Raw genomic sequence first — 15,397 nt, 5'->3', positions numbered from 1 at the left:
GTACCCCGTACCCACCTAAATCACATTCGTTAATACATTAAAGATAGATTATTATTCTTGGTCGATAAAGTGATTTTTTTGGCCAACATGTAAGCAAAAATATCTACTTGCACTAATCATCATAGAGGTCATAAACTTTACACTCAAGAGATAAAATTAGTCTGTTACCTAACACGATAAGCGATTCTTTATCATTCATAGTTCATACCAGTGACGCGGGCGTTCTGCCAGTTGTTTTTATTTACTTCATATGTTCAATAAATTGAATTCAGCACACTCAGTTAAATTTAACTAAGTAGTTCTGTTTTTGTGTGTGTTTTTTAAAGAAAAGGTTTGAAACCGTAAGTATCTACTAACGCATCTAATTGAACTATAAAGATCTGTTTATATTTTGTAGAAGCAATTTTCTTCAATGGTTTTCACTCAAAACAACACGATATAAATGACTTTTTACTTCATAAAGCAGCAGTATCTACATTCTAATGCAATTTGCAAATCGTCATCATCATCGTCGTCGACTAAAGGTGAACGCACACTTATCCGAGCCGCACGCGTCGAAAGTAACGAATTTTAGAATTCTGTATGTGAAATCTCATGAAACCTCGCACACTTCTCCGCGTCGAATTGGAAGAATATTTCATGTAAGTACAGAAGTCTAACATTCGTTTCGTTCGACGCGTTCGGCTCTGATAAGTGTACGTTCACCTTTACTGTTGCTCGACATAGCTAGTTTTCTTATAGGGGCTTCCACACGCCACGGATTTGCGCCGCCTGAATCCAGCGGCTCCCTACGACTCGTTTGATGTTTTCTGTCCACCTATTGACATGCACGGGACGGGACGGGAAGATTTCTTGAACTACTATTAGGACAACTCGAAAACGGACTGGACGGGACGTTCTATCCAATAGAAGTTCAAGAAATCCTCTCGTCCCTCCCGTACGTTACGTATAACTCGACCTCATTCGACCTTTAGTGGAGGGTCTGGCAAGGCTGCGCTTTTCGGTGTGATATTGCCATTCCAGCACATTAGGACCCCAACGTCTTCGGTTCTTCGAACTACGATTGCCACTTTACCGTCTCAACCCATTGGGCTATGTAGGTTGCTATGACTCAGAAATGTTCATAGGCAGCGGTAATCACTTAATATGAAGTGGTCCGCCTGCTCGTTTGCTCACTATTCATACTTAATATTATGAATGCGAAAGTGTGTCTGTCTGTCTGCTACCTTTTCACGGCCCAACAGTTTATCCGATTCTGATGAAATTTGATACAGGGTTAGCTTATATCCCGAGGACGGACATAGGCTACTTTTTATCCCGGAAAATCAAAGGGTCCCCACGGGATTCCTAAAAACACTTTGATTTGTATGAAATTTGGTACCGAGGTAGCGTGCGACCCTGTATTGACATAGGCAACTTTTTATCCCGGAAAATCAAACAATACCAATACAACTTGGACCTGAAGCAGTGTAGTGGGAGAAAGTTGCCGAATCCGGTAAGCGAAAGTCGTCGTATCAACCAATCGCGTGCACCCGCGCCGACTGATCAACCAATCGCGTGCACCCGCCATTCGCAAGCCAATCGCGTCAATGCTCAAGTTGTTTGCCGGGCACTGTTATACTATGACGAATACTGTAGTCAATTTTGCAGCTAAACCGAAATGTCTGCCCGCAAGCCTATCACGAAGAAGGTCATAAACACAACAGAGAGGTGTGTCGATGACAACCTGCGTGGGGTGGTGGCGCTCTACCCCAGTCTGCATCTACACCCTAAACACCGGGTGATCACTTTACGGAGGAAGGTAATTTATCACAGCTGTTCATGATATCGTCAGTTGGGAAACTTGTAACAAAACGTCGTGGCTTCACCTATACTGGCATGCGTCAAATGCTACCTATAGTTCGCGACGGGTCGAAATGGCAATGAGTACGGGGTATGAGGAGGTGGGACACCCCGCACACCCGCGCTATTCCTCACCAGGTTAGCGCAGGGGCTGTGCGGGGGCGTGTACACCCCAATTGCCATGTCGACCTGTCGCAAACTATAATACATTTTTGACACTGGCAAGCAAGGATGCAATTCCTAACCTCAACTTAAAATAAAATACGGACACTCCAAAATCACCTTGATCTAAGAAGAAGCCCTCAACAAACTCGAGTCGGATAATTTTTTCTATTAATGTTATCACCATCTTCCTCCTGGCGCCAACTATATCTACATACCTATTATTAACAATGTCTGTCAGACTGATTCGGGAAGAGTGGCAGTCCTCAGCGGTGGAGGTTCTGGACATGAGCCGTTCGCGGCGGGTTTTGTTGGCGAAGGCATGCTGTCGGGAGCAGTGGCCGGTGGCGTGTTCGCGTCTCCACCGACCGCCAACGTGCTGTACGCGATCACACATCTCTACAAATATAATTCAGGTTACTCTCCCTTTTTGGATTAGAATTTACATTTAGGCTCAGGGTAGGTACCTTAAAGAGATCAGGGTAAGGGTAAAGTCATTGATTCTGCGTCTGAACTCTCTCCGGTTGTGTCGGATTGCCATCCCACAGGACAATAAGAGAAATAGAAAATGCACCTGTGTTTGCGGCTTGCGCACATTACGTGCTTGTGAACTATAGCATCTCAGCGTAGTTGGTTACCTAATCTCCGTACAAATGGCTGCTGTGGACGAAATTCGGTTAAAAGATCATATCCGCATGTTGTGAGCATCTGAGGTGCATCATTAATTTATTTTACCATAATGCCGATTAACGAGATCTGGCCAAAATTTTGCCATTGCAGGTGGTGTATTAGTGCTTTGCGGAAACTACACTGGAGACAGATTGAATTTTGGAAAAGCAACAGAAAAAGCAAAAATTTCGGGAATCAAAGTACGTAGGTCTTTCCTGGGTATAAGTAGGAAATTCTCTATGATCATTAACATTCAATAGGGCTGAGGTCTGAATACCTACCTATTTATTTTTTAGACGGAGCTAGTTTTCGTGGGCGAAGACGTTGCCTCGAGCCACAATAAGACTGGCGGAAGAGGAATGTGTGGAGAAGTGTTCTTATTCAAGGTTGGTTAATTATAAGCCCTGACTCTTTTCAATGACTGGTGCATTCTTAGGAAAATAATGTAACAGGGCGAAGTCAAGATTTAAATTAAAATAAAATAGGTAAACAAAAAGTGATTTTATTAATCTCCTTTGAATATAAGAGGACTGAGAGATGTTCAATGTGTAGGCAGCTCAAACTGCTTATGTTAGAAAATTGAAGTTTTTTAATCCAAGTATCCAAACCTAAGCTGTGCACAGTTTTGGCAAAGCAGTGGTAGAATCAGTGACTATTTAAAAGCACTTGTAAAAGTTTATTGGATTGAAAATCTCTGTATTTCTAAATCTGTTCGTAGATGCTCGGCGCGATGTCAGCTAAGGGTTACGGTTTGCCTGCAATGCACAACGCTCTTGTGGAGGTAACGAAGAACTTGGCGACTCTTGGAGTATGCTTCAGCGCTTGTTCCTTACCAGGTCATTTTTAAGGCCATTTTATTGCGTTTGCACCCTATTTATAAATGTTTTTTTTTTCGGTTCGGGTCGAAGGTTTTGTGCCGAAATCATGCAGCCGACTATGTAACCAAATGCTTTGCTTGGAACTAAATCTGAAGAACACCCAAGAAAGTCTTGACTGGACGTCGCCGTCGTGAGCACAGACTTGAGAGTCTGTGACTCTTAAAATTAGCGGCCAAAGTGAGTGTGCAAATACGTAGGTACCTACAGGAAAGCCCCCTGTGAGGGACGCTAAAATGATGAAAACATATTAAGCACTCACTTTGGTGAAAGCAATTTTTATAAAAGACCCTTATTTTCTCTCAAGTCTGAGGACTCATAAATTGGTTACACTTTCTAGCTTCCTTGGCGGCAAAGCTTTTCATGATTGGTGAATAAATAATTTACCTACTGCAACTGAATTCTCTTAGATAATAGGATTACTGTACATGCTAATTTAGAAAAAATCATATTTTGCTCAAATTAACCTTTAACTGGAACTTTCTTGCGTAATATCTGAGACTCCGTTAAGCCCTAATTCGCACGAGCGTTAAAAAAGCGTTGACGTGTGAAAAGATACTTAGGAATGCATTTGTTCTATTTGAACGCTTTTTTAACGGACGTTAAAAAAGCTCTCGTGCGAATGATGCCTAAAAACTAGCTCAGTACCAACTTAATACCTACCTATTACAGGGCAGCCACCTTTATTTGAGATAGCACCAGACGAGATGGAGTTAGGGGCTGGCGTTCATGGGGAAGCAGGCATAGAGAAATTAAAGATGGGCACAGCTAAAGAAATTGTGGCGCTAATTCTGGGAAAGGTCGGTATTTACATTCATACAAAAATTTGTCGCAGGTAAAGTTCGCGACCAAAATGTCAGTGTGTGTCTATACTCTATAGACAAACAAAACATATTTTATTCGCAATGTGAGCGTGCCCGTCCGTTATCCGTTATTGTCCGTTATCAGCGATTAATGACGTGAGGTTTCTTACGTCCCTATTAGCTCGTCACAATGAACATTTCATTTCACAACTTAGGTAGGCATCTACTCAGCCTGATGATGATAAGCTTCCTCTTTCCTCTTTTTCAAAATTGACACGTTTACCCATACCTACCTACCATATCATACCTACTGATATAGGTACACTTGTGAAAAGTTTCATTCTTCGTTTTGCAGATCATAGCTCATCTCAAGCTCACCGCAGGTAGTAGGGTGGCGGTAATGATAAACAACATGGGAGGCACCTCACTCATGGAAATTAATATTATCGCAGCTGAAATCAAGGATTACTTAGGTTTGTAATATATTTGACTCTCGAGTTTTTTGGGTCAAGCATAATGGCAAATAGTTTGCAAATAAATTGAGACAAGATTATGTTCTGCTGAACAAGAAAGGCTATCGAAGGCTTAATAGCTTTCATTTCGAAAAGTTCAGGCACGTTATCTTAGGCAAGCGCTTGACCACAATCACATCTGATGGAAAGTGGTGATGTGGCCCAAGATGGGCCGCGTTTACCCAGAAGATGCCTATTCACTCTTGTTTTAAAGATACCCGGATTGTAATTGGTACAGAGAACACAGAGGGTAACTTGTTTCTTCCGCCCATGAACATCGGAAAAACCAATGCGTTGCCGACTTTTTAGTTGTAATGATTTGGTTTAATTTTGCCGCAGATCTGAAGCAAATCAAAGCCGAAAGAATGATCTCAGGCCACCTCAAGACCTCCTTGGAAATGCAGGGGTTCCAGATCTGCCTGCTGCACTTGAACAAGGAGCATGGAGATCTTTGGTTGCAACTACTGGATGCTCCCACGGAGGCAATCGGCTGGACTGGAGGGGTGATGTCTGTGAAGCACGGTGATGGATCGCATGGGGATGATGATACTCTGCTGCAAGTCCATGGAACAAAGGTACTTTAGACTCCAATTCTTCAACGATAGTCCAGTCAGGAGAGGAACTTATTTTGAAGATGACTAAAAAATATTGAGCACCGATTGAGAATAACTCTAGAAAAAGAAAGAGTTGCAAAGCGATTTCTGTTAGGTAATTTAGGGTAGATTCCTCCTATATCAATGGTAATAGGGACGCATGGAAGCGGCCCATGAAATTTACATTTCAGTGAGATAAAATCTCACACTAGTAGGTAGGTACTGGCGGTTGCTGTTCCTCAAAACGCCTAAATCGTTATTCAAGGAAAAATAGCACATGGAGACCAAGATGAAGAAAATAATTGTGTAAATAGTGTGTTACGAGCATTACTTACATCATTATTATGAGCGCACTCACATAAATTTATATTGCCGGCATCAAACAAAATTCCTATTAATTAATTCATCAGTTAGAAGAAAGGCCCATAATAAAAGATCACAGTAAAGCGAATATACATAATAATTTTGCCCAAGTAACTATAAAATTTTGTTTCAGACAGCTACCGGTCCCTCTCTATCGGTGAAAGAGCAAGAGATCCTACGTGTTAGTTTGCAAGCGGCCGCGGAAGAGTTGGTGAGGAATGAGCAACTGCTCAATAGATTGGACTCAGGGTGTGGCGATGGGGATTGTGGGATCACGTTGAAGAAATTCGGGAAAGGTAAATCTTCTAAGCCAGTTTATGCGTGAAACTCTTTTCACCACAGGTTGCCCAAGTATAAAAGATCACTTGTACCGTCAAAAGCCGTAAGTCGTTTAGCACCTTAATGATCGTATTCGCGTGGCACGGTGTGCACATACGTTAGGTGTGTGTGGCGTGTTTATAGGAAAATTACATAAGTGCGACAGGTTTTTGATACAATAGTTTCGCGGAATTGCTACTCGAATTCTTAGGCTGAAAGTACGTTCTACCTACCTCATCCTACCTATTTTGAAGTCTGTTAAAAATTTTAAGTGCAATTTCTCAACTTTATGAACAGCATAAATAAGTAATTTCTTTGTTTTCAGCGGTATTATCATACCTAGAAACAGCCTCTTTCCAATACCCATCGAGTGTCGTGTGGGAGTTGTCAGAGATGGCTGAAACGGATATGGGGGGTACATCTGGAGGGATTTACAGCTTAGGACTCGCTGCAGCATCTCTAGCTATAGCTAAGTGTGTCCTTTTATTTTTCCTAGTTTTTCTTATCATCAATAATCCTCCATTATTCATATTATAAATGCGAATTCTGTCTGTCGGCTAGCTTTACAAGGCCCAACAGATTGATCGATTTACATCCCGGGGACGGACATATTTATTTTTATCCCAGAAAATTAAAGAGTTTGGGATTCTTAAAAGCCCATACTATGTTTAACCGATTTTTGCGAAATTTGGTACAGAGGTAGCTTGTATCCCGGAAATTGTCATAGGCAACTTTTTGTCCCAGAATTCCTACGGGATTATAAAAACTCTAAATCCACGCAGACGAAATCGCGGGCATCATCTAGTGAAGTAATATTATTATGTATCTACAAAAAGAATTGAAGAGACGGGGATTCGATACCGGGCGCGCGACCTCTAGCTTTAGCGGTGAGGGAAAACATCGAGAGGAAACCGGCTTATCTGAGAGTTCTCCGTATCTAATGTTCTCTGTAATCTACCGATCTTCACTTGGACAGTGTGGTGGTCAAACCCCTTCTCATTCTGAGAGACCTGTTTTCAGTAGTGCGCCGGCGATGGGTTGATCATGCTGATAAATAAAGATTTTTCGAAAAGCCCTTTGATTATATCGCGGTGTTCGCCAATGAAACCCCCATGCTCATAAGATGGCGTGATTCATACTTGGTATGAAAAAGACCAAATTTTTCATTGGATCCATTGAATTTCCAGGTCTACCTCAAATGATAGAAGAACTTGGTTATCAGCGTGGGAGAGTGCAATGCAAGCCATCACTAAGTATGGGGGAGCAGAACCGGGAGACAGAACTATGGTACCTACTCACCTACATTACATTCTCATGCATGGATTAATAAAAATCGGTCAAGTGCGAGTCGGACTCGCACACGAAGGGTTACGTATCATCGTACAAGAAATTGCACTTTTTAATTTTTTTTTAATTTTCATGGTGGCCATTTTGAAATTTTTAACCGACTTTAAAAAAGTAGGCGGTTCTTAATTAGTTTGAATCTTTTTATTCTTATTATTTGTTGCTATAGCAGCAATAGAAATTCATATTTTGTGCAAACTTCAACCTTACACATTCGCGAAATACAGGCTGCTGACAGACAGATGGACGGAATGGCAGCGGAGATTTAGTAAAAGGGTCCTGTTGGTACTCTTCGGGTACGGAACCCTAATAAAAAATAGAATATTAACTATGTGCAAAACATCTACACAACGGATAATACTTAAGATTGGCTACTTTTTACCGAACTGGCGCAACGTTTATTGTTTCATTTTCCTTGTTTTACTGGATCGAGTTTCTCGTCTTCTGGCTGTATTTTCTTTTGCTTCTCTTCTTCTTTTGTTTCTCTTCTATTTTGGCCTCGAATATTTTCTAGGTTTTCCAAGACTAAGTAGTATTTCGTAGAATTTTTGTTTCCACTTTTGGTGTACCATATATATGAAGTTTTTTTTACTTCCAGCTCGATACATTACATTCAGCGGCGTTAGTGTACAAAGAAAACTTGAAGGCTGATCTCAAAACTGCTTTGAAGAAGACCGTGGAAGCTGCCGAGAAAGGTTCTAAAGCCACCGCTACCATGACTGCTAGGTATTTTTTGACACGATTTTTATAAATTTACGAGTATTTCCGCTGTCTGTCGACAACTCCATAGTTCGCTCTTTTGATGAAAAGTTAACGAACCTTGACTTTTATTTTTAACCCAAAGTGACTTGTTTTTTGTGATCAAATATTATTGTGAAAACCTCAGCAATGTGAATTATGACGACACAGACACAATCAAAAACGCGCGCGCACGCACACACATACCCTCTCACACACGCACACTGACAGACTTAGTGTGATAGAGCAAGACTCTCTCTCACACTTATTTTGTGAGTCATCTCACCAAAATACCACATGAAGGTTAAAACTAGTTTTTCAAAGAATTGATCTTGTTTCAGGGCTGGTCGAGCCTCGTACGTAGCGAGCGGGTACGTCACCGACGAAGACGCGGGCGCGCGGGCCGTCGCTGTATGGCTGCACGCGATGTTAGACCATATCGCTGATAAATATTAAGTTCATATTCCTCTGTATGTCTCTATTAACATCGAGTCAATCAAAGGAAAGAAAATGACAATATCAAGATCACCAAAATCAGAAGATGTCTTAATGCCGGATCGCATTACAGCGTCTCGTCGTTTCGCGTCAATGTCGCGTCTATAGACCGTTCACTATTACTTGATTGAATTTATTTTGACGCTTTGCACAGCGCCACTGTAATGCAATTCGGCCTTTAAACTTAACGTCACGACATTAATAGACCATGGGCAAAAATGCCTGGTCTTATAATTCCTCAAAAGAGTTCAAACCTATGCCATACGAAAGCTTTTTAGGTACAATTTATTTCATACTATGATGGCTAAGTCGTAATCGAGCGCGAACATAGTTTTTTAGATGGTTTTCCAAAGGAAATAGACAATTTCTAACAATATATTTAATCATCACAATATTTAACAATAATTAATTGCTCTACAATCACCGAGTTAGTAAAATATTATTATCATTACATCCATACATACATACACCATATTTGTAACAACATTGACAATTTAGTTAAGGTATGTGATTCGCAAAACAAGTAGTCCAATCTGAAGTTGCAACATGGTTTGCGCAGGTCATACACTAAATACACAAGCCCGGCTGAGATCTGTTTTTGTACAATGCGCAGTCATACGCCTCGTATTCAGATGGGACTACAATCTGTTTTTCATTAACCGACTTAATAAGTAAACAAGTAGCTTCTTTCTGAAATATCTAAGAGAAGCACTTATACGCGGCCCATACGACCTTGTTAGCGCGAACTGACAATAAAATTGTGATACGAGTGAAACCTAACTCTAAAAGGTCCAAAGCGCCGAGCAAATTGCGTCGCTTACTCGTTAGTCCGAGATGGTTTCTGCAATTTGTTTATCTTTTAAGTCAAATAAGGAAAAATAAAGTATACTAGTTTTATACTGCACTATGTACTTTGTTCTAAGGACTCTTGGGCCCTAGATCTGATTAGAATCCGAGAAAATACGGCTCGAAATGGTCTTAGTCCGTTTTTCATGAGATCGCTTAAAAAGTAAACAATCGCGAAAACCTCGGAAAAAACGCGTAACGACGCCATTAGCCCGGCGCTTTAGACCTCCTGGAGTTTTTTTTTTTTTTTTAAAGAATATTAGCCATGTTAAATGACTAATATTCCCCTTTCGTCTCCAACTAATCGTCAGGCTTGTGCTAGGAGTAGGTACGACACTAGTGCAACGGGCGGGGTTTGAACCGTCGACCTATCGGTTTTCAGTCCACTCCTTTACCGGTTGAGCTATTGAGGCTCTAATTATCTAGTTTTTCACTCGTATCATGATTTCAGTTCGCTGTAACAACGTCGTATGTGCCGCGTATGTGCGTCTCTTACACATTATAGCAAAAAGCTACTTGGTCACGTGATCCAAGAAATATTGCCATGGCCATGGTAGCACTTGCCACCATTGCCATCTTTGTCGAGTCTCTTTAGTGTTGGTGTGAATATTATCAAAATACCTGTATGACAGATTTGTATAAATTATTTTATGGCATTCAATAAAGATCAAAACTAACAGCATTATTTCATTTCCAACATAACTGTTTTGTGCAATCATTTGCTCAGTAGCACATCCATACTAATATTACCTACTTATTAATTAATAATGTGAAAGTGTGTCTTTGTTACCTTTTCACCATCCGTCCATTTAATCGATTTTGACGATGACTTGCATCCATGGGCTACTTTTTATCCCAGAAAATCAAAGATATTCCACGGGCTTTTGAAAAATCAAAATCCGCGCGGACAAAGTCGCAGGCATCAGGTTTCGGCATTCTGATGTTTTTCTCTAAACTTAATTTGGAGTATCTGCATCTTTTTCTTTTTAATATTGCCAAAAAAGGACGGAAGATGAATTTTAAATCAAAGACTAAATTTTAGTGTTACTGTATAAATTTAAAGAGTAGGTTCACGACTGGCACTTAAAATCACGAAGTTTGACAGTTCTAAATGTCTAAATGTTTGTCTGTCTTTTTCTTATTAAATTGGTATGAAAAAGATGCAAATACTCTAAAATTTAGTTGTGATCAGAATCAGTACCAGTGCTTAATACAGCGTATGCTAGAAGTCCCATTCGGTCGTCTTTTCGATTTCCATTTCGGAAAGCTTCTCCTGCAATATCAGAGCTGATATGTCATCTGAAAATACAATAAAAATAACCGGTTAACTTAGCATTGACATCACAACAAATGACAGGCTATGGGACTGAATCACCAGTATTTCTTTGAAGCATTATCAAATGGATAAGTCTTAATCATTTCAAAACAAAAACATTACTACTTTTAAAATCTCTTTTTCGATAGTACTGAGGGCAAATCGTTCTGCCGCGGGAATACAAACATTAAATTCACGCTGTATAATCTACTTACCAGGGTCAGGTTTGATAGGTTTGACTCGTCCGATGAGGCTGGGCAAGAAGTCTGTCTTCCTGATCTGCTTGAACATCGCGTGATTCAGCAGTTGTGTGGCGGACGGCCTTCGCTCTGGGTCCCTGGAGAATCACATCACACTAATGTTAAAAAGGCGAAAGTTGTGTGTGTGTGTGTGTGCGCGTGTGCGTGTGTGTGCGCGTGCGCGTGTGCGTGCGTGTGTGTGTGTGTGTGTGTGTGTGTGTGTGTGTGTGTTACTCTTTCACGCAAAAACTAATGGATGGACAGATTTGGCTAAAATTCGGAATGGTTATCTCCTTAAATAATTTTTAAAGAAAAATAACTCTTAGAAAAATAAGTCTTCGTCGTCTACGTCAATAAGTCTTCTGGGTTCGCGCCCGACGACCGCTAAGCCACGGTGTCGTTTACTGCCAGTGACGAAATGCCAATGCCAGTGACGAGTGCTAATGAAAATGCCATTTAGTAGCGACACTGTGCAGCTATCGAAACTACTTCAAAAAAACCCATATTACAATGCAGCTCTTTGAACAAGAAATGAGATATTGCTTTTCTTTTACTAGATTTTTATAATTTTTATGGATATCTCCTTAGGTATATCCTGAGTCCTGACTTAACACATACGCAAACATAACATAAATTTATTTTTCAGTTAGTTTCTTTGGGAATAAAATACCAGTCCTTAGGTAGGCAAAATCGGTCCATACCTTTGTAGTAACTGATCGCTGAGGTGATGGAAATTGTCACTCAGTTTTCGGGCAGCATAAGCGGCTCGCAAACGGGACATCCCCTCTGCGCTGTCACCCACACCGCTGTCCGTGTTGTACATACCTAATCAATTTACCAGTACATATTTTACATCCTAAGAAAATTAAATACCTAAATAAAAAACTGTGAGTTGGACTCACATATGAAGGGTTCTGTTAGTACCATCGTACAAGATATTTTAACATTTTTATGTGCAACTCTGCAAGTTAATGACAACAGCGCCATCTATATGTGATTTAGTAATTTTTTTTTTTTTAATTTTTTTTGTGGTATACCTAAATCATAAATTTTGGGTTTTCGTTTTCTTTTACTAGTGCTTATACGACCTAACTGCCAAATTTCACGATTCTAGGTCAACAAGAAGTAGAAGAAAAACTTTTCTTTAAAAGTCTTTATCAAAGGTTTACAAAATAATTGGTGTCTTCTGGGAATCGTAATGTATGTAACTTATCTCATAAACTTTGTTGGGCTGGAAGTACCAGAGCAAATCGGAGAAGACAATTCAGAAAAAAATTTATACCAACCAGAAACCTGAAACCACATTATTTGGATTTTGGACCAAGTAATTAATTTTTTCCATTCAACACAGAAGTAAACATGCAACAGTAAAAACACAACATAAACAGTTTTAGTTCGACAGTGAATAAAAAAATGTTAGTAAAGGACATTCACTCACTCTTCATCTCACCATCATCCAGTGGTTCGGGGAATGACGAACAATCCAGCAATTGAGGTCGACTGCCCCTCACTTTTTCAGTGAACATTAATGTGGTGGGTACCTCTGCAAACGGTACTGCACCGTTGGCGAGCTCGCAACATAGCACGCCTAGCGAGTACATGTCCGATTGCTCGTTGTAGCCTTTGAGATTCTGGAATACCATGTAATATTGTTATGGATAATGGATTAGTGTTTGCGACAAGATTTGGGATAGAATTGACTAGACTAAGTTCTGCACCCTCAACTAAGTATTCCACTTAGTTGCTCAAAAATATTTCAGGGATTTTGAACACACTTCAAAATTCCTAAAATATTCACCTAGAATATGGAATACACTTCCAGCTTTCGACTTCTCCACAAACTATAATATTGAAATCTTCAATCGGTCAAGTGCAAGACAGACTTGCACACGAAGGGTTCTGTACCATTGCACAATAAATAACACTTTAATTTTTTTTTTTTTCATGGCGGCCATTTTGAAATGTTTATTATTTGTTGTTATAGCAGCAATAGATATGCTTACTCTATGAAAATGTCAGCTCTCTACCTGTTACGGTTCATGAGATAAAGCTGACAGATGGATGGCCTGACGGCGGAGTTCTTATTTCTTTTTTTCTTCTTTCTGGGCTGGTTTCCGCACTTATTCGTTTCCGTTAACGGCGGAGTTTTAGCAATAGGGTCCCGTTGGGCTCCCTTCTCACCTGTTCCAATAATTCTGGACTGAGCCACATCAAGTTGGCATTGTCGTGATCTGGCGGCGGCAGGCTGTGGAGTTGCTTCTGTCGCCGCCCTCGCACCATCATAGAGGCCGCACTCCGGAGGCCAGATAAGCGGACATTGCCGTTTGTATCTAGTAACACGTGACTTGCTCGTACACTCCTGAAATATTCACATTTGGTTCACAAGTGAATCAAAATGGCGGCCACTTTATCTAATTATGGTTTTTATTAGATGATGTCTGCCACTCCATTCAACACATTAAGGTTTTGAAAATTCCATGGGAACTTGGGGTAGAATGTGTGTGTCTAGGATGTAAACCATCTCTGTACCTTTTGTTAAAGGTACAGAGATGGTTGTAAATTGTCAAGGATGGACAGAGAAAAGCTAGCAGACAGACAACACTTTCACATTTATTTCACGTTTTCGAAGTGTAAATTTGTTTCCAAGTATAATTATTATCCCAGCTGTGAATTTCAGTGAACTAAGACATTTTAAATTTCCCATTTTTACTGTCTGTCTGTCCGCTTATAACAGGTCTACAAACCTGAAATTTTAGTATTTGATGTAGAATGATTTTTTGAATTAAAAAACCTGTCTATTCAATTCTGTACAGAGAGTTTACAACCAAATAGACAATATTGTAGAGGGAATACATCCTAAAAATTAGTAACCTAAACCTAGGACCTAGAGTCCTAAAAATTATAGTAACCTTTTCTATGACTAACCTGTGAATATAAAACTGTTTGTGTAAATACTGCAAGGCAAGCAACACATCCCTCAATACGATAGCACAGGCCAGCTCCGGCAGACCCTCCTGAAAGTACCTGTCCAGGATATCTCTGCATGACCCTAAGTTCATGAGAGGTGACACCACATACAGTTCTCTCCCGTGCACAAATGACGTAAGGTATGGAAGTATGTTTGGATGCTGAAGCTCTTTTCTAGTAAGGATATCTTGCTGTGGAAAAAATTGATAATTTTAATTCTTTAAGTCAAATGGGGAAAGGGCATGGGATGGTCTAGGGGTGATTTCTCCACTGTGAAATATATACTTACAAATATATATGCTGACAAATGAGTAGAGTTCAGTCCCAATTTTGGTCTAATCTCAAAATTTCAAGTTTAAAAAAATATTTCTTAATTTTTCTATATTCTTTAATGTAAGGCATATTTTTTTTTTAAATTCAAATGAACTGCCTACTGTACAGTTACTGTTCAACTAAAAGTGAAGTCTTAATCTCAGTGGAAATTTATTTACACCCAGGAAAGTATTCCCTGTCAAAGAGAAGGGTTTGCCTAAGGATATGACTGTTAATCCACTGGGACTGGGCCACACTAGCCAAGTGTGGATTAAGTCTTAACACACCTTTGAGAATATTATGGAGAACTCTCAGGCATGCAAGTTTCCTCAGTGTTTTTCTTTCACAGTTGTTAAAGCAAGTGACATTTAATTTAATTTCATTTCATTTCATTTCATTTCATTTCATTTCATTTCATTTCATTTCATTTAAGGATTTTGTAGATACAGTGAGTTAGTTGATATTAAATAGTAGGTTTACATTAGGTAACATATTGTATTCTACAGTATCACAGTTTATTGTAGGTAAGAATATGAGACACACAAAGAACACAGCTACATCTGTTTATCTGCATAAGTACTTCATAAAGATTAATCTCAAGTTAATGTTTTGTTTTGTAATATGGCAATTCTTTGCTTACCTGAATTAAGTTTGCTTTTTCCTTAGACTTGTCCACAAAATACCTTTTGATAGCCACATTTTCTTTGTAAGGTTTGTAAACCGCTGAATAAACCACTGCCACACCGCCACAACACTCGGCTATAATCGAAGTCAGCTGATATTCATTAATAGTTGGCTGAAACATTGCACTCCTAGCGATTTATAAAACTACAAAATGTTGTTTTTTTTCTATCCGTTTCGGCTGCAGTTAATGTGAAACTAGGAACACATGTTTTTCATTTATTGATCGTACTATAAATAACTATTTAATTCTAACAATAACATTAATTATATGTACGCAAAGTATACCTATTTAACAACAAAAAGCTGTCACAAAAAGAACA

General features: G+C 39.6%; 2 protein-coding genes across 5 annotated transcripts in view; one reads left to right on the top strand and one right to left on the bottom strand.

Moving 5' to 3' along the window:
• The window catches only part of LOC123869385 (triokinase/FMN cyclase-like), an 11,386-nt gene extending 1,149 nt beyond the window's left edge, over window positions 1–10,237 (top strand). The window contains exons 1-14 of one of the 2 annotated variants that reach the window (XM_045912281.1): window positions 26–341; window positions 1,651–1,801; window positions 2,246–2,420; window positions 2,785–2,873; window positions 2,970–3,059; window positions 3,392–3,509; window positions 4,221–4,348; window positions 4,707–4,824; window positions 5,203–5,438; window positions 5,953–6,115; window positions 6,463–6,610; window positions 7,325–7,424; window positions 8,080–8,207; window positions 8,561–10,237. In XM_045912281.1, the coding sequence (XP_045768237.1) occupies window positions 1,661–1,801; window positions 2,246–2,420; window positions 2,785–2,873; window positions 2,970–3,059; window positions 3,392–3,509; window positions 4,221–4,348; window positions 4,707–4,824; window positions 5,203–5,438; window positions 5,953–6,115; window positions 6,463–6,610; window positions 7,325–7,424; window positions 8,080–8,207; window positions 8,561–8,675 (1,749 nt within the window). In that variant the 5' untranslated portion in view covers window positions 26–341; window positions 1,651–1,660 and the 3' untranslated portion in view covers window positions 8,676–10,237. Of the gene's footprint in view, window positions 1–25; window positions 342–1,650; window positions 1,802–2,245; window positions 2,421–2,784; window positions 2,874–2,969; window positions 3,060–3,391; window positions 3,510–4,220; window positions 4,349–4,706; window positions 4,825–5,202; window positions 5,439–5,952; window positions 6,116–6,462; window positions 6,611–7,324; window positions 7,425–8,079; window positions 8,208–8,560 lie in introns of those variants that run through there. The other variant, XM_045912282.1, reaches the window with a different exon arrangement.
• Window positions 1–15,397, bottom strand: part of LOC123869394 (STE20-related kinase adapter protein alpha) — a 22,894-nt gene extending 7,497 nt beyond the window's left edge. Inside the window, exons 1-8 of one of the 3 annotated variants that reach the window (XM_045912297.1) lie at window positions 15,034–15,397; window positions 14,040–14,272; window positions 13,296–13,473; window positions 12,553–12,745; window positions 11,816–11,939; window positions 11,091–11,212; window positions 10,763–10,859; window positions 4,771–4,776 (exon numbers count right to left, since the gene is read on the bottom strand). In XM_045912297.1, coding sequence (XP_045768253.1) covers window positions 10,783–10,859; window positions 11,091–11,212; window positions 11,816–11,939; window positions 12,553–12,745; window positions 13,296–13,473; window positions 14,040–14,272; window positions 15,034–15,198 — 1,092 coding nt within the window. In that variant the 5' untranslated portion in view covers window positions 15,199–15,397 and the 3' untranslated portion in view covers window positions 4,771–4,776; window positions 10,763–10,782. Of the gene's footprint in view, window positions 1–4,770; window positions 4,777–10,535; window positions 10,860–11,090; window positions 11,213–11,815; window positions 11,940–12,552; window positions 12,746–13,295; window positions 13,474–14,039; window positions 14,273–15,033 lie in introns of those variants that run through there. The other 2 variants (XM_045912296.1, XM_045912298.1) reach the window with 2 other exon arrangements.

This window comes from Maniola jurtina, chromosome 11, assembly GCF_905333055.1.
Source record: "Maniola jurtina chromosome 11, ilManJurt1.1, whole genome shotgun sequence".
NCBI classification, from domain to species: domain Eukaryota; kingdom Metazoa; phylum Arthropoda; class Insecta; order Lepidoptera; family Nymphalidae; genus Maniola; species Maniola jurtina.
Note: the sequence above shows the minus strand (reverse complement) of the source record. Positions and strands in the feature narration are given on the sequence as shown.